Source organism: Prionailurus viverrinus, chromosome B2 (assembly GCF_022837055.1).
Source record: "Prionailurus viverrinus isolate Anna chromosome B2, UM_Priviv_1.0, whole genome shotgun sequence".
NCBI lineage: Eukaryota > Metazoa > Chordata > Mammalia > Carnivora > Felidae > Prionailurus > Prionailurus viverrinus.
This window is the reverse complement of record NC_062565.1, coordinates 100622468-100648810: the sequence shown is the minus strand read 5'-3', so window position 1 is coordinate 100648810 and position 26343 is coordinate 100622468. Positions and strand designations below refer to the sequence as shown.

The 26343-nt window shown below is 36.3% G+C and overlaps 1 protein-coding gene across 2 annotated transcripts in view; it reads left to right on the top strand.

The window, feature by feature from the left end:
• The window catches only part of REV3L (REV3 like, DNA directed polymerase zeta catalytic subunit), a 175608-nt gene extending 149505 nt beyond the window's left edge, over positions 1–26103 (top strand). For both annotated transcript variants that reach the window (XM_047858675.1, XM_047858676.1), the window contains exons 26-32: positions 7404–7513; positions 12270–12384; positions 16658–16795; positions 17723–17913; positions 18786–19032; positions 20660–20869; positions 24933–26103. In XM_047858675.1, coding sequence (XP_047714631.1) covers positions 7404–7513; positions 12270–12384; positions 16658–16795; positions 17723–17913; positions 18786–19032; positions 20660–20869; positions 24933–25073 — 1152 coding nt within the window. In that variant the 3' untranslated portion in view covers positions 25074–26103. The remainder of the gene's footprint in view (positions 1–7403; positions 7514–12269; positions 12385–16657; positions 16796–17722; positions 17914–18785; positions 19033–20659; positions 20870–24932) is intronic.
• The last annotated feature ends 240 nt before the right edge of the window (positions 26104–26343 follow it).

Here is a 26343-nt window from a genome sequence, read left to right as displayed (position 1 = left end):
CGCACAGATTACCACTGTATTACTAAAGGCCTATTTCTAGCAATTCCTTTTTACTTGATACTTCATGTCTAGCTGTCAAAAAAAAAAAATTACAAGACATATCTAAAGTAAAAGACACAGTTTGAAGAGACAGAGCAAGCATCAGAACCAAACTTAGATGTGGCAGAGATGTTGGAATTATTAGACTGCAAATTTAAAACAACTATGATTAAGGTGCAAAGAGCTCTAATGGATAAAGTACACAGCGTGCAAGAACAGATGGGCAATGTAAGCAGAGATGCAGATTCTAAGAAAGAACAAAAAAGAAATGCTAAAGATGAAAAGCACTTGAACAGAAATGAAGAATGCCTTTGATGGGCTTATTAGCAGACTAGACATGGCTGAAAAAAGAATCTCTGAATTTGAAGAAATCTCAAGCCAAACTGCTAAAACTGAGAAGCAATGAGAAAACAGACTAAAAAAAAAAAGAACAGAATATTCTAAAACTGGGACAACTACAGAAGTTATAACATACATGTAGTAGGGATTCCAGAAGGAGAAGAAAGGAAGGAACAGAAAAATATTTCAAACAATAGTGACTGACAATGTCCCCCAAATTAGTGTCAGACACCAAACCACAGTTCCAGGAAGTTCAAAGAACACCAAACAGTGCAAAAAAATAAACCTAGGGATATCATTTTCAGACTACAGAAAATCAGTAAAAGTGTTAGATCCTGAAAGAAGATGGGGGTCAGGGATAACTTACCTATGCAGAAACAAAGATAAGAATTACATCCAGCTTTTCCTCTGAAACCATGCAAGCAAGAAGAGAATGGAGTGAAATATTTAAAGTGTTGAGAGGAGAAAGTACTCCAACCTGGAATTCTGTACCCTGAAAAATTACTGTTCAGAAGCAAAGGAGAAATGAAGACTTTCTCAGACAAACAAAAATTGAGGGAATTTGTGGCAGCAGAACTGCCTTGCAAGAAATGTTGTAAGAAGCTCTTTAGAAAGAAGGAAAATAATATAGGTCAGAAACTCAGATCTACATAAAGAACAAAAGATCCTCAGAGAAGGAATAAGTGAAGGTAAAGTAAAATAAATACTTTTATTTCTCTTATTCCCTTTTTCTTTTTTTTTAAGCTTATTTGAGAGAGAGAAGGGTAGGGGCAGAGAGAGAAGGAAAGGGAGAATCCCAAACAGGCTCCACACTGTCAGTGCAGAGCCCAACATGGGGCTTGATCTCACAAACTGTAAGATCATGACCTCAACCAAAAAAAAGAGTTGGACATTCAGCCGGCTGAGGCACCCCTGTTTTTCTTATTTTTAATTGATCTAACAGATAACAATTTGTTCAAAATGATAATAGCAACAATGAATTGGATTAGGTATATATATATATGCAGATGCTTATGTATAAGTAAAATGAGTGACAGAAATGACATAAAGGCTGGAAGTAATTAGAATTATTTCATCATTATGAAGTACTTGCCCTGCTGTGAAGTGGTATAGTGGTATTTCACAGTGGTATATTGAAAGTAAATGTATTATTGCAAAATCTAAGGCAACCACTTTTACAAAAAATAAAAAGAAATATTGATGTGTAAGAAAAGAGAAAAATGGAATCCTATCAAATAGAACCACAAGAGGAAGAAAAAGAGAAGAAAACAAAAATAGGAACAAAAAACAAGGGCAACAAACAGGAAAAAATAAGCAAAATCAGTAAGAATGTAGTTGAACTCAGCAGGACAACCAAATGAATATAGTAGGCATTTATATATAGACTACTTCATTCAACACCGGAAAATGCATTCTTCTCAAGCTTGCATGGAACATGCACCAAGACGGATCTCATTCTGGGTCATAAAACACACCTTAACAAATTTGAAAGAATATAAATCGTATAATGTCTGCTCTCAAATCATGTTGCAGTTGATAGGCTAGATATCAATAACAGAAAGACAGCTGGAAAATCCCCAAATGCCTAGAGACATTCTAAAAGAAATTTTAAAATATTTTGAACTAAATGAAAACACAATTATCACAATTGGTGGAAATCAGCAAAAGCAGGCGTAGAGTGAAATTTTTATAATATCGAATCCATTATTAGAAAAAAAAAAGAGAAAGATCTAAAACTAATCCTCTAAGCTTCCACTTTAGGAAACTAGAAAATAAATTCAAAGTGAACTGAAAAAAAGTAATAATAAAAATTATATCAGAAATCAGTGGAATTAAAAACAAATTGAGAAAAATCAAAGAACCCAAAAGCTAGGTTTTTTTAAAGAATAATAAAATCAGTAAGCCTTTAGCCAGCCTAAGAAAAAAAAAGAAAGAAGACACAAATTACTAATATTAGAAATAAAAGAGGAGACATCACTTCAAGCCCCATAGGACATTAAGAAGATAATAAAAGAATACTATGTACACAAATTTGATAGCCTAGATGAAATGAACCAATTATTTAAAGGACATAATCTGCCAAAACTCACACAGGAAGAAATAGCCTGAACAGGCTTTCTCTATTAAAGAAATTGAATCAGTAATTAATAACCTCCAAAATAGAAGGCACCAGGCCCAGATGGGTTCCCTGGTAAGTAAATTCTACCAAACATTTATGGAAAAAATTATACCAATTCTCTACAATCTCTTTCAGAAAATACAAGCAGAGGAAATACTTTCTAAGTCATTCTGTGAGGCCAGCATAATCGTAATACTGAAACCAGGAAAAGACATTACAAGAAACTACACACCAATCTCTCTCATGAACATAGATGCAAAAATTTTCAACAAATATTAGCAATTCAAATCCAACAATATATAAAAACAATTACACACCACAACCAAGTGGGATTTATCCCAGGCATGCAAGGCTGGTTTAACCTTTGAAAATCAATTAGTGAGATCCATCACATCACATGCAGGGAAAAGCCACATGATCTTAACAATAGATGCAGAAAGAGCATTTGACAGAATCCAATATCCATTCATCATAAAAAGCCCTCTGTAAACTAGGAAGAGGGGAACTTTCTCAGCTTCATAAAGAATATCTACAAAAAACCTACAGCTAATACCATACTTAGCTATGAAAAACTTGAAGCTTCCCTACTAAGATCAGGTACAAGGCAAGGATGACCCCTCTCACCACTGCTTTTCAACATCATAGAAGTACTGGAAGTTCTAATTAATGCAGTAAGACAAGTAAAGGGCATAAAAAATACACAGATTGCGGGGCACCTGGGTGGCTTAGTGGTTGGGCAACCGACTTCAGCTCAGGTCATGATCTCACAATTCGTGAGTTCGAGCCCCGCATCGGGCTCTGTGCTGCCAGCTCGGAGCCTGGAGCCTGCTTCGGATTCTGTGTCTCCCTCTCTCTCTCTGCCTCTCCCCCACTCGCACTCTGTCTGTCTCTCAGAAATGAATAAACGTTAAAAAAAAATTTTTTTTTTAAATACACAGATTGGGAAGAAAGAAATAAAACTGTCTTTGTTACATATGACATAATCCTCTATATAGAAAATCCAAAAGAATTAGCAGAAAATCTCCTAGAACTAATAAGCAGTTATAGCAGGGTTGCAGGATGCAGGGTTAATACACAGAAGTCAGTCGCTTTCCTATATACCAGCAATGAACAAATGAAATTTGAAATTAAAACTGTATCACTATATTAGCACCCCACAAAATGAAATATTTGTTATAAATCTAACAAAGTATGTGTAAGATCTGCATGAGGAAAACTGTACAGCTGTTGAAAGAAATGAAAAAGCTAAATAAATGGAAAGATATTCCATGTTGATAGATAAGAAGACTCAGTATTGTCAAGATGTCAGTTCATCCCAGGGCACCTGGGTGGCTCAGTCGGTGAAGCATCCAACTTCGGCTCAGGTCATGATCTCGCGGTTCATGAGTTCCAGCCCTGCATTGGGCTCTGTACTGACAGCCTGGAGCCTGCGTCAGATTCAGTCTCCCTCTCTCTAACCCTCCCCTGCTTGCGCGCTTGCGCGCTTGCGCGCTTGCGCGCTCGCTCTCTCTCTCTCTCTCTCTCTCTCTCTCTCTCTCAGTAATAAATAATAAACATTAAAAATTTTAAAAAAAATTCAGTTCATCCCAAATTGATGTATAGATTGAATGCAATCCTAGTCAAAATCCCAGCAAGTTACTTTGTGGATATTAACAAACTGATCTTAAAGTTTATGTGAAAGGTAAAAGACCTAGAAAAACAATACAATTTTGAAGAGTAAACTCAGAGAACTGACAGTACCTGACTTTAAGCCTTACTGTAAAGCTGCGGTAATCAAGGTAGTGTAGTATTGGCCAAAGAATAGACAAATGTATTAGTGAAACAGAAGAGGTTACAGAAATAGACCCATGTAAATATAGTTAATTGATCTTTAACAGAGGAGCAAAGGCAATACAATGGAGAAAAGTAGAAGATAGTCTTTTCAATAAATGGTGCTGAGATAACTGGATATCCACAAGCAAAATAAGTGAATCTAGACACAGACCTTACACCCTTCACAAAAATTAACTCAAATTGGATCACAGACCTAACTATAAAACACGAAACTATAAAACTCCTAGAAGATAACATAGGAAAAAATCTAGATGACCTTGAATTTGGTAATGGCTTTTTACTTGGCAACACTAGAAGCATGATTTATAAAAGAAAGAAAGAATTGATAAGCTGGACCTCATTAAAATAATTTTCAGCTCTGCAAAAGACAGTCAAGGGTGAAAAGACAAGCCACAGACTTGGAGAATGCAGGGATTAAGGGCACTGACTCTCCCCACAGAGTTGAAAATCCACATATAACTTTTGACTCCCCAAAACTTAACTATAAATAGTCTACTATTGATTAGTAGCCTTACTGATAACATGAACAATTAACACATATTTTGTATGTTGTGTATATTATATGCTGTATTCTCACAATTAAGTTAGAGAAAAGAAAATGTTACTAAAATCATAAGAGAAAACACATTTACAATACTATACTGTATTTATTGAAAAAATCCACATATAAGTGGACCCATACAATTCAAACCTGTATCATTCCAGATGATTTTCTTTGTGCATTCATCTGTCAGTGGCCACTTTGGTTGCTTCCATGTCTTAGCTATTGTAAATAATGCTGCAGTGAACATAGTGGTGTATATATCTTTTACAGTTCGTGTTTTCATTTCCTTCAGATATATACCCAGTAGTGGAATTGCTGGATCATAACGGTATTTCTATTTTTAATTTTTTGACGAACTTCCGTATTGTTTTCCATGTTAGCTGCACCAATTTGCACTCCCACCAGTGGTGCACGAGAGTTCCCTTTATTCCTCATTCTTACTAACACTGTACTTATTTTTAGAAATTTTGTACTTAAATATTTTTCTTATTATGACTTTTCAGGATCCCAACCATTGCCTAAACTATAAAACCAGTTCCTTTCCTCTTTTTAAATCTAATCTCTTAGCCCTATAATGGAGTAATGTTCAAATTAGGAACCATGGCACAAAGTAGCAGAATCACTTTTAATTTAATTATCACTCCTTCCTTCTTCCATCTCCCACCACTAAATCCTTCACAATGCAAGGTCTTCGGGACAGCTGCAAGAGTTCTCTTTAAGAACAAGAGTTCTGTTCTTCCAGGTGTAACTTAAATGGGCCAGAGTAGGTAACAGGAGGCAGACATTTAGGGTCAGTATGTGTATTTATTCATATGTGTGTAGCTTAAAAGCATATTTGATTCTGACACTAGATGGTTTACCCTTCCAGCTATTTGCCATCACATATTTTTAAAGTTTATCTTGTTTTGAAAGTGGCAACAGATGACAAATTGACCATTTTATTCAAACATGAGTTTCGATTAGATAACATGACTTTTTTTAATGTGTCAGGATATATATAGTTTACATTCTCAAGGTTTTCTGATATACTAAAGGTCTCAATAGAATTCATGGTTCTTAATTTAAACCCAATAAGTTTCTGCTACCAGTTTAAATCTATTCCTTTGTTCATTTAACATTTCCTTTGTAAAGCAACTATAAAGAGCCTTTTAAACACTTATTCAATCCTACATTTAGTTCAGGTGATTCAAATTTTACAGTAAAAAGAGAAAGATCATTATAACTGTTGTTGGCTTCTTAATACAAAAAAAAAGTGCATAATTCTTCTAAAATTTTAAAAGGAATGCTCCATTTATGCCAGATGGAAGTTTTCCCCAGCTCTTAGTTTTAATGAGTTTAGTGAATGGAGGCACCTGGCTGGCTCAGTCTGTAGAGGATGTGACCCTTGATCTTGGGGTTGTGAGTTCAAGCCCCACGTTGGATGTAGCGATCACTTAATATATATATAAAGCAAGCAATAGTCCTATGCTGGTCTCCTTAATTTACTTAACTATAAAATATAATCAGCTTGTTGTATTTGTCAAGATCTATCATCTTTTTTGTTTTGTCATTATGTCATGATCTTTGTTTAAACTCACTAATCACCAATGAAACTGTCCTTGTTAGGAGAGCCTTGTTGGCTCAGTTGGTAGAGCATGCAACTCTTGATCTGGAGGTCACGAGTTCAAGTCCCATGTTGGATGGAGACATTACTCAAAAAAAAAAAAAAAGTATTCTTGTTAGACATATCTGTGTACTTGATTTAAATTGAACACTTATATTTTCCATCATAGAATTATACATTTTTCATTATATTCTGTATTATCTAAAAATTATGTATAGCCAATCACTAGGATTGAAGTTCACCATTAACTTTAATGATATTAAAAGAAATTATCCTAATACTCCAATAGAAAAATTTTGAAAGATATACACACACATACTCATACACATACACAGTGTAATTTCCTTCTGAATTGGTTATAAAAGCATATATGAGGGGCACCTGGGTGGTTCAGTTGATGAGGTGTCTGACCTCAGCTCAGGTCATGATCTCATGGGTTGTGAGCTCGAGCCCTGTGTCTGGCTCTGTGCTGACAGTGCAGAGCCTACCTGGTTCCCCTGCCTCCCTCTCTCTCTGCCCTTCCCTCACTAGTTTGTGTGCTCTCTCTCTCTCCTCAAAAATAAACATTTTTTGGAAAAAAAAAAAAAAACAACATATATGAAAGTCCTTGAATAAACCAAACTTATTCTTCCAGGAATCAGATGTAACTGTATACCTTGTATAAAATATAATCCATTGTACTTATTGATACACTCACAGGTGAGTCTATATATCGATTGATTCCTTTCTTTATATTCTTCACCTCATTTTCTTCATGAGTACTTGTAGAAAGAACTATGACACTAATGACTGTTTTCTTTTTTACGTTCTTTTCTCCTTGTTTCATATTTAGAAATAGTAGTGAAAATTAAGTATTATATGTTAAAGTCTACTGATATATACTAAGCTGTGTTAAGAAATTACTTCCAATGTGTTTGTACCAACAGGTTGGTGATAGTATTGTTCACAAAGCCAGAGAGACCTTGGAACGAGCTATTAAACTGGTGAATGATACCAAGAAATGGGGTGCCAGGGTTGTATATGGAGATACTGACAGGTAATTAACTTCCTACTTTATAGTTGTCTTTTTGCATATCTTCAGATATTCATTTCAGTGTTTGAAATGGCTTAAGGGTAATCCTTCCTAAAAACAGAGTTCTACTTAAGTCTTCCTCAGTCCTTATGATCTTGTGATCAGAAGTAGCACAAGTCCTGAATTACCAGATATGATCTTAAGAGACAGAAATTTTAAGTGTCCTGAGCCACAGACTTATGGAGATTCCCATGGCATGCCTGCAGGTAGCAAAGTAGATAGTGATCTGCAAAAAACTGTATACACAGGGGTCTAGTCTAGTCTTTTTAAAAAACAATAGCTCTTAATGTAAATGATTCTTCATATAGCTTCAGCTCTGTGAATTTAAATACATATCTTAACTTTGGAAGATATCTGCCAAAGCTATGAGTGGTTAACCTTCCTTGGCCCAAAATACTTTTGACCTTCTACAAAAAGTACATGTAGGTAGATACAATTTTCCATTTGATTCCAGAGGGCTCACAGACTTCCTGAAGTCCATCATCCATGGGCTGACAAAGAATAGGACTGCCTCTGGGTCCTGAATTAATAACCTCAGCTTGGTTGCCTGCCTTGGTATTTTTTTAGGGCCCAGTTATTGATGTAACATCTTATTTGTATGACTTCATAAATTCTTCTAGATTATAAGTATTATGCAGATTTCTTAGAGTCTGATATTTTTCATATTGAAGGCTTAGATTCACAGTGTGATCATGCTTAGAGCACTTGCCTCAGGGACCTCTGATGACTTTACAGCCCAATGAAGCTATAGGACATAATGCTTCTAATCATTAAAAATAGCTTCTAGGTAATCTTTGAAGAGCACTTAATCTTCTCCAGTTCTTTAAAGCACGTATAATCAGCATAATCATATTAATGCTGAATGAGACTTGCTTCATACAGCAGCTGTTTCATTACTAACAGGTGGGTATACTTTCAGGTTATCCAGGCCCCAGCTATCCATAGTGTCTACTGTTCTCCATCAAAAGCGACTCTTCAGCTTGACTTTAGTATTTCACTGCTCTGTAAAACCACTTCTGCTGAGTAGTCTAGCAAAATAAAAGTTACTAGAACATGGTTTTGTACCTTGTTAGCAGAGCTCCTTGCAAAAAATTTAGGGAAGAGGAAAAAGTTAAACATTGAATTGTTGAGTTTAATTCAGGGTCATACATGTCATGGTTGATGACACACACAGTCAGAAGTTGGCATGGTTCTCATTGTAGTTATCTTTGTTTAGTATATAAGATCTTTAAGAATTCAAACCAAAAAAACAGACGCACAGAATGTCAGAACTGAAAGACAGCTTTGGTGCTATTGAGGTCAGCAGTTTTCACATTGCTGGAGGGAACCCTTAGAAGCATATTCTTATGTGCTGCTTAAAAGCACATTTCCCTAAGATAAGAAACTTGTCTAAGATCACCTGACTAATCAGCAATGGAGACATAAATTAGTACTCAGTGTTTTTTGATTCCTAGCTGGTACTGTCTCATTACATCAGAATTCACAGGTATTTTATGATTCCAATCAAAGAATTTGCAATATTATTAGAACTTTTGCTCTCCATTCACTAATTCATTCAACAAATGATAATTGAAATATACTGTATGAGGGCAGTTCATTCTTGAGCATGCATTATCAATGGTAACAGTATCACCCTAACCCAGTACAAATTGGTTCTCAGGGAGCAAAACCACTTAGATAGTACAATGGATTTTTGGCCCTACAAAGTTCAACCACCCAACAATATTTTATTTCTTAATAATTACTTTCTCTTATTAAATTTACTTTTGGGGCACCTGGGTGGCTCAGTCAGTTAAGCATCTGACTTTGGCTCAGGTCGTGATCTCATAGTTTGTGGGTTTGAGCCCCATGTCAGGTTCTATGCTGACAGTGCAGAGCCTGGAGCCTGCTCCAAGTTCTGTGTCTCCCTCTCTCTTTGCCCCTCTCCTGCTCACTCGCTCTCTCTCTCAAAAATAAAACATTAAAAAAATCTTAAGTTAAAAAAATTTTTTTAAATAAAAATAAATTTTAACTTTTTTGAGAGAACAATAATGATAAAAGATTGAGAAATACTGCTTTAGGGATAATAGATAATGCTTGGTGAAGTGAAAAAGTTCTTAACTGAGAGTGAGGAGATCTGGATTTGCTTTCTAGCTATACATCTAGTCGGTGCATGGCCATTAACAAGTCTTTTAGCCTCTCTGAGGCTCAGTTGCCTCATGATCAGAATAAAGGAAATCTGATAGATGATGGTGAATGATCATTGCCTCCCTCCGATTTCAAGGCTGCTGATTTTATGAATCTTGGGAACTAGCTAAGGGCAATCAGTTACCAAAGCATCAAAATTACTGTTACAGAAAGGTGTTTCTGTCTCTAAAGCAGTTATGCATTATTGTCCATTTAGAAAGTATAATAAACACACTATTTCTTTTTTCAATTAAATGATATTTTTTATGAAAATATAACTGGGAGTGCTTGGGTGGCTCAGTTGGTTAAGCATCTGACCCTTTCCCCCCCCCCCACATTTATTCATTTTTGAGAGACGGAGCATAAGTTGGGGAGGGGCAGAGAGAGAGAGGGAAACAGAATCTGAAGCAGGCTCTAGGCTGTGAGCTGTCAGCACAGAGCCTGACGCAGGGCTTGAACACACAAATCGTGAGATCATGACCTGACCCAAAGTCAGATGCTTAACGGACTGAGCCGCCCAGGCACGCCAGGTGTCTGACTCTTGATTACAGCTCAGGTCATGGTCTCATGGTTCATGAGTTCAAGCCCATGTTGGGCTCAAGCCCCACGTCATACTACACACTGACAGTGCAGAATCTACTTGAGGTTCTCTTTTCCTCTCTCTGCTCCTTTCCTACTCATGTACTCTTGCTCTCTCAAAAATAAACTTTAAAAAATAAAATTGACATACAGTATTGTTTCAGGTATATAATACAGTGATATGACCATTATATACATTACAAAGTGGTAATGTGGTTTATACAAAGTTTGTAATGTGTATATACATTACAAAGTGGACAAGTGGTTTAAACAGTTATTTTATAGAAGAGTGGTTCTCAGTCATATTTACTACACCCTAGTGGAATATGACCTACTCCCATCAGTTATAGGAATTCTCTATAGTAGTGCTAATAGCTCTTATATAGAGTGGCAGCAGAAGAGTGGTGTGGAGCTAGAATCCGAATCTCTAGAAAAATTCACCTGAGTATAATTGAGAAAGGCTTTCTAGGTTGTTCTAATATCCCCACTCACGCCCTACTATGTGAAAATCACACTCTGTATGTGTGCTTGGATCTCTCAACCCAAAGATGATTGTTACTTAACTAGATTAAAAGCACCAGTGACAGACAAACTTATTTTAAAACAGTCTTTCTCTTTTTTGTAGGACAGTCACCTCCATTCTGTTAAGTGATCAAAAATTTCCATTAATCTTGGCCAGCAGTCTTGAAGCTTAGCTCCAAATAAAACTGGCCAAAGCAACATAGATGGACTCAAACCCACTAACTACTGGGTAAAATCTCATACATGTAGCCTATAATAATATTTTTTAAGATATCAACTTCATTGAGGTATAATTTTTAACAAAACACATAATTTAAAAAAATGTAATGTTTGTTTTTGAGAGAGAGACACACACAGACAATGTGAGCAGGGGAGGGGCGGAGAGAGAGAAGGAGACACAGAATCCCAGCAGGCTCCAGGTTCTGAGCTGTCAGCACAGAGCCCGACATGGGGCTCAAACCCACAAGCCTTGAGATCATGACCTGAGCCCAAGTCAGACATTTAACTGGCTGAGCCACTCAGGCACCCCAGAAATCCTTCCGTCTTGACCTGCGTATACTGCTGGTGGAATTGTACATCAGAAATTTCTTTCTGGAATTCAGTTTGACAGTATCTTTCAAAAAATATTTTTGGAGTATACATTTACCCAGAAATTTCACTGATAGAAATTTGTTCTAAGGATACAACCAGAGGTGTGCCAAATTATTATATGTGAAATATTAGCAAAAAAATTTTAAGTAACCTAAATTTCCAGTGATTGAGGTTTGGTTAAATTATGATACACCTATACATTGAAATACAGTACAACTGTTAAAATAATGTAAAAGAACTAAGCAGTGTGAGAAAATATTAACAATTAATTGAATTAATTAAACAAATGAAAGAAGAAAGTTATCCAACAATCTGATCTGTGATCCCGAAGGAGAAGCGATTTACAAATATACAGAAAGGTTTGTAGTGCCTATTTTCTGAATGGTCAGATTAGGTGGCTGTTTTCTTCTTTGTGCTTTCTGTTTTCTGACATTTTCTTCAGTGAACATATATTATAAAATATATGTGTGTCTTTTTTAAGTTGGGTGGTTCTGGAAGGAAATTTCCTCCCATATCACAAGTAAATTTTTCATTTCTTTATAATCACATTTTCTTTTATTTTATGACTGATGTAATGGTGCATCATATAAAGCCATTATTGTCTAGGAATGACCCAAGACCTTCTTGGCATCTCTGACAGCTGAGCTGGTCTATGTGAAGCTAAACTAGAAATATTAGATGTTTTTAAAATCTGTAATAATACAAGGGTAGTATGATAAAGCAAGAAAGCTTAAACAGGAAGCAACTTCATAAGGAAAAGGGGCAAAAAAGCTTTCTTTGGTATTAGGGTATTATCCAGGAAAGTAAAGTTACTCTTGATGAAATTTTTTTGTTACAACAATCTCGTTTTTAACCCTCTTAGTATGTTTGTGCTACTGAAAGGAGCTACTAAGGAGCAGTCTTTTAAGATTGGTCAGGAAATTGCTGAAGCTGTAACTGCTACCAATCCTAAACCAGTGAAATTGAAGTTTGAAAAGGTAAGAGAAATATAATTAATACTGGAAATAACAGATGAAATTCACATACCTTATGGAGATTTTGGTCTTGCATAATACATTTTCAGAATCAGTAACAGTATAATGCCTACAAATTGTTGTATTTAAAATATTTTCCCTGAGTTTTGTATAATTTTCTCAAAAAAAAAAAAAAAACCCTTTGTTCCAATTAACTATTGCTGTGTAACAGACACCCCCCCCCCCCAGCCAAACTTAATGATGTAAAACAGCCACTCTTTTATTATGCTTACGGATTTTATGGGTCAGGAATTCAGAAGAGGTGCAGCAGGGATGGCATGTCTCCGCTCCACAGTGTCTAGATCCTTAGCTGGGAAACTTAATGGCTGAAGGTGATACAACTTGAAGCTTGCTCACTCTGCTGTCTGGGGGTTGATGCTGGCTGCTGTTGGGAACATCAGCTGGGGCTGTCAGCTGGAACACCTGCATTTGGCCTTTCCCTGGGATTATTTGTTCTTCCTCACAGCATGATGGCACTGAGTTCCAGGAATGAACATCCCAAAGAAAAATAGACAAAAGCAGTTTTGTTTTTTATGACCTAGTCTCAAAGTCACACCACATCATAGCCTGTCTAGATTTAAGAGAGAGCATAGATTCCCATCTCTTAATGGGAAGAATGTCAGAATCACATTGTAAGGTCATGTGGAATGGCAGATATTATTTATTTGGACAGTACAGTCTGCCATAAGGACCTTATTAGACTCTTTTCACTTTACCTTCCATATCATATATGTATTTAGTTCTTTCCATATAAAAGCTACTAAACTAGGAGAGGTGTGGTATGCAAAGAAGCATAACACACAGTCCCACTAAGCCGATAATCATGAGAGCAGTCTCCCTAAACACTGTAAGAGCACAAAGAAAAGGAGGTATTATGTCATCTTGGGCTGGATGAGGAGACTCCATGGAGGAGTACTTCCATGAGGAGGTAATATTGCACTGTGTCTCAGAAAATGGTTAGAATTTCAATGGGCAGCCATGGGGCTGCAGTCATTCTGCATAGAAGAAAATGGCGTGTAGGAGGATAGGGAGTTGGAAAAGCATAATATGGGAATATAGAGTAGTGGGAGAGAACTCTAGAAAATAAACTTAAGACCAGATTGTAGAGTGTCTTGAATACCAAGCTAAAATGTTTAAACCTGATTCAGAAAAGTGTATCAAACAAGAACATGACATGATCAGAGCTGTTTGGGGAGGATTAGTCTCACAGTGGTATACAAGATGGTTTGGGAAGGGGAGAAGCTCAGGACAGGATGCAGCCTGTATAACCTGAACTAGGGAAGATAAAGAGCAATTCAGGAGATACTGAGAAAGAAGGATCCGTAGGAATTAGAAATGGTTGATTTAAGAAAACGGGTGTGGAAAGGATAAAAGTACCTACTATGAAGCAAGAATTGTCATAGAAGAGATTCAAAGAGGACTCAGATATGGTATCTGCCCTGAAGAGTGAGCATTCTGATTGGGGCAGAGATGGGGAGAACAGTTAGAAAACAAAGTAAGAATGAAGTACATGTATGGTAGTATGGACACAACCCATCTGGCAAAAATGAAGAGTATGGCCTGCTTAGAAAATAGCACCAGACACGAAAACTTACCTGAAATAGATCACAGACCGAAACATAAAAGCAAAAAACTGCAAAACTTCTTAAAGAGAATAAACATTAGTTAAGAATTGTGATGTATAGTTTCATGATGAATATTGTAGTTTTTTTCTTGTATTGTCTTTGGCTTTGGGACAAAAAAAAGGGGGGGGGGCTGGTTTCATAAAATGAGTTGGCAATATTCCCATTTCTATTTTCTGGAAAAAAAAAAAAGTAAGATTAGTACAATTATTTCTCTTAAAAGTGGTTGATAGAATTCATCAGTGAAGCTCTCCAGTCCTGACATTTTATTGGGGGAAAGGGTGGGTCATAGATTTTTAATTACAAATTAAACATCCTTGATAAATACTGAAATACTCAGGTTTTCTTATATCAGTGTTGATAACTTGTGGTTGTCAGCGAATTTGTCCATTTCTCCTAGGTTGTCAGATTTGTTGGCATGAATTATACTTCCTTAATGTCATTTTGATATCTGTAAGATCCTTAGTGATCTCCCTCCTTTCACTTTTGGTATTGATAATTTTTTTTGTTTTTTTCCCCACAATCATCTACCTAAAGGTTTATCCATTTACTGAACTTTTTGAAGAACCATTTCTTCAATTTCCACTCTTTATTCTTTCCTTCCTTATACTTACTTTGGGTTTAGTTTGCTTTTCTTTTCCTGTCTTCTTAATTTAGAAGCTTGAATCTTTGATATTAAACAAATATTTTTTAATGTAAGTGTTTAAAGATATAAATTTCCCTCTAAATACTACTTTAGCTTTGGGGTGCCTGGGTGGCTCAGTCGGTTGAGTGTCCGACTTCAGCTCAGGTCATGATCTCGCAGTCCTTGAGTTCGAGCCCCGCGTCAGGCTCTGTGCTGACAACTCGGAGCCTGGAGCCTGTTTCAGATTCTGTATCTGTCTCTCTGCCTCTCTCTCTCTCAAAAATAAGTAAACATTAAAAAAATTTTTTTTTAAATAAATATACTTTAGCTTCAATTTTTGGTATCTTGTATTTCCATTATTATTCATTTGTTTCAGTGATAAAGACCCATACATCATTTAGACTTGTGTTAAGTTCCAAATATTTAAGGATATTCCAGAAATAATACCATTATTTCTAATTTAATTCCATTGTGGTCAAAGAAGATACTCCGTATGATTTTAATGCTTTTATTAAGTTTATTGAAATTTGTCATTTGGCCCAGCCAGTGGTCTATCTTAGTGATTATACCCATGTGACCTTAAAAGCTTTCTGTATCCAGCTTTTTGGAATGTCCTATAAATAGTGATGTTGTTAGGTAAGGTAATAGTGATGTTGTTGAAGCCTTCTGTATTCTTAATGATTTCCTGTCAATTTCTAAGGGAGAGGTGCTGAAGTTTCCAAATATAATCATAGATTTGCCTTTTTCTTCCTTTTAGTTCTGCCAGTTTCTATTTCAGATATTTTGCAGTTTTCTTTGTAGGTATATACACATTTAGGATTATGTATCTTCTTGGTAAATTGTTATTTTTATCTTTGATAATACTTGTCTTGAAATCTACTTTTTTCTGATGATAAAACACTCTTGTTTTGGTTAGTGTTAGCATGTGTATCTTCCATTTTTTATTTTTAACCTTCTTATGTCCTTGTATTTGAAGTGGATTTCTAGTAGTTTATTGCTTTGTCTCATTTTTTGATCAGATCCAATCTGATCACTTCTGCCTTTTAATTGGGATGTTTAGACCATTTTATACTTAGTATAATTACTGATAATGTTTGAGGACAGAAGAAAGGACCAGTTTGGTAGGTCCATTGGACCCTTAATCTAGGAATTCAACTTCAGGGAATTTAGTAGATTAATCCATGCAAGATTGTTCACTGGAACACTATTTGTAATAACAAAAGATTGGAAACATCCTAAATGATCCACAGCAGTAGGTAACTGGTTACATAAATTGTGATATCCTCCCGTCATGGACTACTATACCTACAAAATAAAAGGAGCTTTCTGTACAAGGATTGAATATTCTCCAAGATAAATTATTAAAATAAGCAAAGTACAAAATGATGTATACACTAAGCTACCATTCATATGTATAAATATCTCTGGAAGGCTATACAGGAAATCAATAGAGGATGCCTCTAGGCATCTCTCGGTCAAAGACAGTAGAGGCTAGGGGATGAGGACTTTTCATTATATAGTCTCTTATAACTTTTAATGTTGTACTTAATAACTTTTAAATATATAAGTGTTACTTAAAGTGATTTTTAATTTTTAATAGACTTTTGAGAGAGTAGCCTCAGTTGCAGTAGGGACAAAATTTGATAGTGCAAACAAAGGAGTTGAGTGGGAAGGAAATAAAGACAAGTAACTAATTTTGTGTGCTTTATGTTTAAATGTTATATCATGAATTTCATTGGTGCTGAGCCATATTTAATGGGGGTTTTTGGAATTGATTTTTGATTAATTTGGTTAAAGAGAGAAAAAGGGCGCCTGGGTAGCTCAGTTGGTTAAGGATCTGACTTTGCCTCAGGCCATGATCTCATGGATCATGAGTTCAAGCCCCACATTGAGCTCTCTGCTATTAGCACAGAGAGAAAAAGACATAAAAATAAGATATTCATGGTAGGGAAAAATGGTTATTTAGAGGCGTTTTGTTAATCCATCACAGGTATATTTGCCCTGTGTCTTACAAACAAAAAAGAGGTATGTGGGTTACATGTATGAAACACTGGATCAAAAGGACCCGGTATTTGATGCAAAAGGAATAGAAACCGTCAGAAGAGATTCCTGCCCTGCTGTTTCTAAGGTAAGGTTTATCTATCTTGTGTTCATCGTTAAGAAATAAGTAGGATTTTCACCAGATTCTTTAGCTTAAACACATGAGGTGGTCCTCCTAGTCTCTTTGTATGTAACTATCAGTGGAGGAACTATATGATTTTGAGAATTTCATTTCTAATGAAAACGACTTATTTGATTTTAGTCCTTAGTTTCTGACTTCCTCCCTCACCTTACCTTTTATCACAATTACTGAAAAACAACACATGAACTTGACAAGAATTTCCTGCCTATCACCTGGATGATGATATGTTATCATATAACAACACCCAAAAGCTAGGGAGCAGGATAAAGAAAACTAGCAATGGAAAAATTTTATAAGTAATCCATTCTAGATAAACTGAGTTACTAACACAAGTTAGAAAGATTTCTGAACAATGGTACCATAAATTACCTAAATTTCTCAACCACGGTAATTTTAACCATAGTATTTTATATTTTTTATTTACTCAGGTCCAGACTCCTTCTGTAACAGACTAAAAATAAATGGTATAAATGGAATAGTACTCTACACACTGAGTTTTTTAAGAGCATAAAAAGCGTAATAGATGGACTATTGTCAGTGTGTCAGTATGTTATGCTATATATGTAATGTTATGTGAAGTTGAGATATTATTTAATACTAGTCCCTGGAAGAGAAATCCACTGCATTCTTTCTCCAAGGGTAGAATTGTGCTTAAGCTAAATTAGCAAACTTAATGAGTAAATATATATTGGTTCCAGTATTCACAAAATACAGAACTTCCACCCAGAACTAATTAAATTCAATCCATTCCATAAATCCACTGCATGTCAGTCATTTCCTAGTAGAAATATTTCCAGAAAATATAGCAACAGTGATTAAATATACTAGGGGATATTTTATCTTTATGAATGTATCCTTTTTTTTTTCCTTAAGATACTTGAGCGTTCTCTAAAGCTGCTATTTGAAACAAGAGACATAAGTTTAATTAAACAGTATGTTCAGCGACAGTGTATGAAGCTTCTAGAAGGAAAAGCCAGCATCCAAGATTTTATCTTTGCCAAGGAATACAGAGGAAGTTCCTCTTACAAACCTGGAGCTTGTGTGCCAGCCCTTGAACTTACAAGGTAATGATGGGGGCACCTGGGTGGCTCATTTGGTTGAGCATCTGTCTTAGCTCAGGTCATAATCTCACAGTTCATGGGTTCAAGCCCCATGTTGGGCTCTGCACTGACAGTGCAGAACCTACTTCGGATTTTCTGTTTCCCTCTCTACCCATACCCTGCTCATGCTCGCTCACTCTCAAACAAACATTAAAAGGTGGGGGGGGGGGGGGCAGTAATGATGCATACAACAGCACAACTCTGTACCTAACAAGTGTTGTCCTAGGATGCTGAGTGGTTTGAAATAGATGAAAAGATACCTAGTCCACAGGCACATAATTGTTTCTTCACCTGCCCCAATGAAGCCTCACTAATGGTAAATAGATGCTCCCCCATACTTTGTAAGCTCTGAAGAGGAGGAAGGAACTCCTTTTCTGGGCTTCTCTTGGGAAACTAAATTCAGTGAAATTTTAATCTTGTACAGAGCTTGAATTGTCATTTTCCCACATCAAAATCCCTAGGTAGTCCTTAATAGGGATCTACCAAAGCACTTAGATGGCATCATTCTAGAATCAGATCATCTAACGAGCTAAATTTTCTCTTTCACTGTTAGATTTATGATCATTCTGACTCTTAGGAGATAGAAATTAATACATTTTAAGCTAGTTGATATATGGCAACTCATGTTGTTTTTCACAGCAATGATTTACAGATCAAGTTTTAAACTCTTAACATTATATCCATTTGGTGCTGAGTCAAATGTATATAGCTCTCAAGAAGGTTGTAACTCGAAGTTGTAATCTCGTGGTTTCATAATTATTTCACTCTCCCTTAATCTGCTAGTAAGATGCCTTCCATAACAGCCTTTGAGTGAATATTTATGTGGTTTTAAATAGGAAAATGCTTACTTACGATCGGCGCTCTGAGCCTCGAGTTGGAGAGCGAGTGCCATACGTCATCATTTATGGGGCTCCTGGAATACCACTTATCCAGTTGGTGAAGCGCCCAGTGGAAGTGCTGCAGGACCCGACTCTGAGACTGAATGCCACTTACTATATCACCAAGCAGATCCTTCCACCCCTGGCAAGAATCTTCTCACTTATTGGTATTGATGTCTTCAGCTGGTATCATGAATTACCCAGGGTAAGCCTACTAAATAGTATATACCTGTGCTGTGACTTGCAATTTCTAGTAGAACTAAAGATTTTATTTCTGTGCTGAGAGGCAACGTGGATGCTCTATTATCCTACACTGACAAAGGTGCCACACTCTTCTGGTTTCCTAAAAAAAAAAAAAAAAAAAAACTTTTAAGTTTTCTACAAACACCTTCCCAGTTTCTGTCAGACTAGCCAGATTGTAGAATATTAAAATAAATCCCACCACTATGTCAGTAGTAAATACTTAATAAACCAGCTAATAAATAAATGGAGAACCAAAATTCCTTAAAAGTGGGTGTTTAGTATATAGAATACAGTGTCTAGACATAGTGCTGAAGAAATCAAACTAAAGAAGTAATGTTAAAATAGCATTATACTAAAGTAAAACATGGAATGTGGAATCTTAGCAAAGGGAGTTTTGCTTGAACTCTTCTTAGTTAGCTCATTGGAAGCCTGAAGGAACTATAGGTGATTGTGTAATAATCTGCGCTACATTAGTCGAGGAGAGGAGCAGTTTCAGTCTGCTGTTGAGAATTAGATCTGCTCAGTCATTTGCTGTTATCTCAGACTGTGAAAGACTGATGGTATTCAGGGAAACTGGTGAAAGTTGATCTTCAAATTACTTTTACTTTCTCAGCAAGCACATATGGCCTCAAGGAAACTAATACTGAGGTTGAGGCTGTGCTTCAGAGAAGCTGTGCTGGCCAACATCTGTGATGCTGTATCCTGGCTTTGCACTGGAACGCTGTTACTGATTTTCATTTCGTCAGCAGGAAGAATGTTAAACCAATGGCATTTGTTAAGAGACTGACCTAATAATCTCTATGAAGAGTGATTTGTAAGATACAGGAGGAGACACCAAGGGTATAATAACCACATGATAATGTTATTTCAGTGTAAAAACAGTTCCAGAAGTCAAGTCTCTGAAACCAGTATTAACTTCAAATGAAGAATGCTTAGGTGACACAGCCTAATTACATTTGAAATTCTCCAGGTTTACTTTTGCTTGAATTTTGCACCCTACTGCCTACCAAGTTACTTTTAACCCTTTTCTTGCCTTGTTTCCATGGCCCAGTTGTGCAGCCTTAAACAGTATCCACTCTCAATGTGGATTTCTTCCATTGCCCTCTCCAGTCTCCAGTGCCCTGGATGATCTCACACATCTATGTATCTCAACCAAAAAACTGAGTGGCAGGAGACTGTTTTTTTCCCAAAAGAAAAAAAGAAAAACATCATATCTGATGATATTAACACATAAGCTCTGTAAAAAGGATTTTGTCCATTTCTATAGCCCCATTATCTAGAACAGTACCTGACATTGAGTAGCTACTTAGTACTTGTTGGAAGAAGGAAATAGTGCCTTCGTAAACCTGCAGTTAGCATGAGAGCAGTGGCTCTACTGTGAAGCTGGATCAGAGTTTCATTAACTTTTTAAATTTTTATTCCACTATAGTTAACATACAGTGTTCTTTTATTTCAGGTGTACAATATAGTGACTCAACAATCCCATACATTACTCAGTGCTCATCATGATAAGTGTGCCCTTAATCCCCATCACCTACCCCCCCCCCCCCACTTCCCCAAAACTTATTTCTGAATTAATGTTTTCATAGATACAGAAAGCCACCAGCTCCTCTCGAAGCGAACTTGAAGGGCGGAAAGGCACTATTTCACAGTATTTCACTACTTTGCACTGTCCTGTGTGTGATGGCCTGACTCAGCATGGCATCTGTGGTAAATGTCGGAGCCAACCTCAGCATGTTGCAGTCATCCTCAACCAAGAAATTCGGGAGTTGGAACGTAAACAGGAGCAACTTGTAAAGGTACGGCCTTCTTTGCTAGACCTTTCCAGGAAATATCATCAACCCTTGAGGTATAGTTTGAGATACGAAACTGGTATGAAAAGTAGGAGTAAAAATTCTAGTATCAAAATATATAATTTGATTATAATATATAATCAAAATATCAAAAATATAATTGAACTAAATTACTTCAAGATGGCTTGGTAAAGATTTTGGATACTAACCCTTTATCAGATATGTAATTTGCAAATATCTTCTCTGGGTCCATACAGTGTCTTTTAGTTTTGTTGTTTCATAATTTATTTTTGTTTTTATGGAATAGTGTATTGTTTATTAAAACCTAGAACTACAATGTACCTCTACCCAATTTCTTTTATAATATTTACCAGTTTCTCTATCATGTCTGTCTATTTACCATTCTCATAAAAATCTGGTTGTCCTAGAGAATTGCTGGTAAACTTGAAAGGTTCACAGTCTAAGAGTCTAGATAGAAAATTAATAGTTAACATGATTGAGTCTTATTATATGCTAGAGACCTCTTACAAATGAGTAAACAGACACAAGAGGGCTAAGTATTTGCCCTATGTTATGCTGCTGATAAGTAGCCAGGCTGGGATACAGACATAAAATACAGAGATGACTTTTCAAATGTGGGAATTCTACCAGTAATAAACAGCAGAAACCTCTTTAAGTTGGAAAATGAAATCTGAGGAAACATTATCCTAGCACATTAAAAAAAAAAAAAAAAAAAAAAAAAAAAGTATTTCTTAAAGGAGCGATTGTACCTTTTAAACCATTGTATTGCCAGTACATTTTTTGCTTTCAGGCTAGAGAAGAACAACTTCAGAGTGAAGTTTATTTTGTGTTATAAGAGCAATATATAAAGTTATTGAAATGTTTAAAAACCAACCAGATAATTGAGAGGCAGTATGATTTAGTGGAAAATGAACCATAGGGCGCCTGGGTGGCTCAGTCGGTTAAGCATCCGACTTTGGCTCAGGTCATGATCTTGCAGTCCCGTGAGTTCAAGCCCCGCATCAGGCTCTGTGCTGACAGCTCAGAGCCTGGAGCCTGCTTCAGATTCTGTGTCTTTCTCAAAAATAAACATTAAAAAAAAAAAAGGAAAAAAATGAACCATGCTGATAATAAGGAGGGACATCAGGATTCTAGTCTGGACTTCATTATATTGGACTTGTCCTTCCTTGGTTTTATCAGAGTTCTTTCACGGGTCCTGTCTACTTCCAACGTTGTAAATTCTTTTATAAAATCATTCCTCACGGTCCTAATAGAATTCAAACCAGGATGTGAAGGCCAGCCTCTGCACCTTGTCCTCAAGGTAAAGAAGCTTTTGAACCAAGACAGAGTATCAAACTTAGCTGCCATGAAGGTGAACAGGGAGAGAAACCATGTCTTAGGAGACAAGGCTCTTAAAAAATTTGAGCATCAGGGGCGCCTGGGTGGCGCAGTCGGTTAAGCGTCCGACTTCAGCCAGGTCACGATCTCGCGGTCCGGGAGTTCGAGCCCCGCGTCAGGCTCTGGGCTGATGACTCAGAGCCTGGAGCCTGTTTCCAATTCTGTGTCTCCCTCTCTCTCTGCCCCTCCCCCGTTCATGTTCTGTCTCTCTCTGTCCCAAAAATAAATAAACATTGAAAAAAAAAATTTTTTTTTAAAAATTTGAGCATCATATGAAGATGATTAAGGATTGATAAAGCATAGACTATTTGCTCTGTACCATTCTAGCTGCCACATTTTGTACTGGCAAAATTGTTAAGTTTTAGAGAATATAGCCAGTCATCTAGAATCCATTAAACATTTCATTAAGGATGGTAGAATCTTAAAGGTATGATTATTTTGATGCAACCACAGAAACCTAGCTGTTGAAATAAGTTGATTTTTTCCCCTCTCCCCTTTCATCTCCTATATACTTCTTAAATACCCTCACTTTTCTCCTTCCTTTCTTTTATCATCCTAGTCCAAACCACCATCCTCTCTCCCCTAAACTCCTGCAGCAGCTTCCTAGCCTGACCCCCTGCCGCTGTCTCCATTCTTAAAAAAACAGATCATTCTAGCCAGTGTTAAGTTTATTTTACCTATTTTGGGCGGGGGGGGGGGGGGGGGGCGCCTAGAATCCCAAGCAGGCTTTGCACTGTCGGCGTGAAGTCCGATGTGGGGCTCGAACTCAAACTGTGAGATCATGACCTGAAGAAATCAAGAGATGGACGCGTAACCAACTGAGACACCGAGGCGCCCCTAAAATTACATTTTAAAAGTAGAAGTCTGGTACTTTCTCTTTCTGTCTGATAAAATTCAAACTCTTTAGTATGCTTTATTAGTCTTTCTCCATTCTAGCACCTACCCGCTACCTTTCAGTCCATTGCTTAACCTTCTCCCTGTTACACTCTTCAATACAGTGCTATAAAGCTAGAAATTCATTATAAACTCAGAAAACAAAACGATTGTTGCCACTTGGGGAAATTTTAACTCCCAATTAAACACTACATGTAAGATTCTAGACAGCCATAGCAAATCTCAGAGAAAATTTCCATCACCTCAAACACTTTTAATAATAAACAGGAAAGAATAAGGAATGAAATAAGCATCTGATTGGCTTACTTTTTCAAAAATTTTCGGAGGAGCAAAAAGAAAGACTAAAGCAGCCTTTTTTTTTTTTTTTTTTTTTAAATGAGCTAAGTAAGTATCCCGGTTGTGGTGTTTTGAGTTTTTAAACATAAGCTGAATTTAGCTATAGTGCTCACGGTTGAAATCACCAGTAACAGATCTTGAAACTCAACATTGAGGGGCACCTGGGTGGCGCAGTCGGTTAAGCGTCCGACTTCAGCCAGGTCACGATCTTGCGGTCCGTGAGTTCGAGCCCCGCATCAGGCTCTGGGCTGATGGCTCAGAGCCTGGAGCCTGCTTCCGATTCTGTGTCTCCCTCTCTCTCTGCCCCTCCCCCGTTCATGCTCTGTCTCTCTCTGTCCCAAAAATAAATAAACGTTGAAAAAAAAAATTAAAAAAAAAAAAAAAAAAAAAAAAAAAAAAAAAAAAAAGAAACTCAACATTGAGTTAAATTTAAAGAGGCAAGTAATTCCATCCTGGCTTATTTATCAGACAAGCACAGAGAGTTGCATAAACATTTATCAGTTTGTCCTGACACCTGAATATAGCTGCAGTACGTATAGCCTCAATACAGAACTTCTGTATTTGGGGATAGTTTTGAGTCTCATGGCAGAGATCTCCTTAGTGAAAGACTTCATAGAAGAACAGCATACTTTGTCATCAGAGAACACAGAGTAAGTACACAGTTTCTCAGCAGTTTGTTTGGACAGCATCATAATAATTGGTACAGTAGCCTCAGGAAAACTCCTCTTCACTTGACTAATACAGATGAGAGAATGAACCAGAGCAGTTTGATTTTTCTCTCAAAAGACATATCTAGAGCAGAAGCAGCTATTTGGTATCCCTTTTGGATAACTTTTTTATTGGCGTCTGAAAAGATAAATCTGAGTAATGTGAAAAAATATTGTTTATGGCTCATTTAAAAGACGGTCTTTAATGGTAATTGGATAGCTTATTATATGAATCTTAACATACCTTTGACCTTATTATATGAATCTTAATATACCCTATGAGGTACATAGGAGTTAGGGGTAACTACTCTCTCCTAGACAAAAATCCACATATGAATTTTGACTGTCCAAAAATTTAACTAATAGCCTGCTGTTGACCGGAAGCCTTACTAATAACAAATAGCTGAGGAACAATATTTGTATGTTACATGGATTATACATTGTATTCTTTCAATAAAGTAAGCTAGAAAAATCATAAGTTAGAGAAAAAACATTTATAGTACTGTACTGAGTTTATTGAAAAGAAATCCATGTATCAGTACTTACCTGTTAGAAATGCCTCAACATAGGGTAGGTGAGGCTTCAGGGATGAAAAGTAATGAAACTTCTTGTAATAAGTGTTATTTGTCTGCCAGTAATCTGTGGTGGGTCAGAGAGGAGGGACTATAAAAGTTTGTTAACACATATACATAGGACCTCTCCTATTGTTTTATGTATTCCTCTTATACTTTCAGATATGCAAGAACTGTACAGGGTGCTTTGATCGACATATCCCGTGTGTATCTCTGAATTGCCCCGTACTTTTCAAACTCTCCCGAGTAAATAGAGAATTATCCAAGGCACCATATCTCCGGCAATTACTAGACCAGTTTTAAATTGTCAGTATCACAGAATTCCAGGTGCTATTTTTTCAGTGTTTACCACTAAACTGTTGTGCATGGTGCTTTTTCAACTTTCATCGAGTCAAGTGTGTTCACTGTCTATTATCTGAAGACTATGAAGGCTTTTATGCTAACTGAATTAAAAATTGTTCTTATTGATCTCTGAATAGCTCACTTCTTACAATGTACAAAGTCTCCATCCTTACACCTTTTTAACGTTGTTTTATAACGTATGTGTTGAATTTGCTCCCGTATGTGTAACATCTTGTAAATCCATTTGCGTAGATCATACTGACTTCCCTGTGGAAGGAGCACTGAAAACCTCTTTAAAAAAAAAACAAAACAAGACAAAAGAAAAAAAAAAACCCATTCGTGTGTTTTCCTTGAACTGTCTGTATCAAGACGTGTTACTTAGAGATACTCATTCACTTTATAATTTTGACTGCGAAATATTTTGTAAATACACTTTTTTACTTTTCAGACAACTGAGTAAAATAATGTGCAATGAATTTTATACAAATGATTTTCAAGTTGTTAGGTATATTTCCTCTAGGTTTTGCTTGACTCAGAGTAGAGTTGTTATTTTGATCAAACTGTGCAAACAATAGTACCATGTGTAGCATTTTGAAACCTTATTTTCTAAAACCGCTGTCTTGCTTTAGCTATTAATGGGGCATTGTGAGGAACTGTGCAAAGACATTTTTGTTACAAACCTGTGGGCCTGTTGCAATACTTTAAAAATAAAAATTTTATTCCATTTTTGCTTGTTTTGTATAGACATTTCTATTGCTTCTAAATATGCTTAAAATATTTTCTTTCCTTATGTACTGTACAGTTAATCTTATTTGCCATCATCTTGAACACAAAATGTGTATTTAGAATATTTGTATAACTGTATAAAATTAAAAAGGAATTATGTGGTCAGTGCATTGTTTTCTAAACTGGAAATCATTTTGTTTTAAAAGTTAATAATGGAAACCATATTAAAATTGAATAAAATATGAAATATGGCAGTGTGATTTTATCTTGGTCTAAGTGGTATTTCTCCACCTGTTGTATTAGCCTGTGATGGTTGCATCTTAGTAATGAGGTGAACTTAATTCATTGTTATATTCCAATTGATGCTACAAATTCCTTCACCAAACCATGCAGATTAAAAGGGAGGAGGGCAGCACAAGTAGTCTAATCTAGCTCTCATCCTTTTATAGTTGTAAGAAGCTACTTGTTAGGGTTTCTGTGCACATTTTCATTTAGATATGACTAG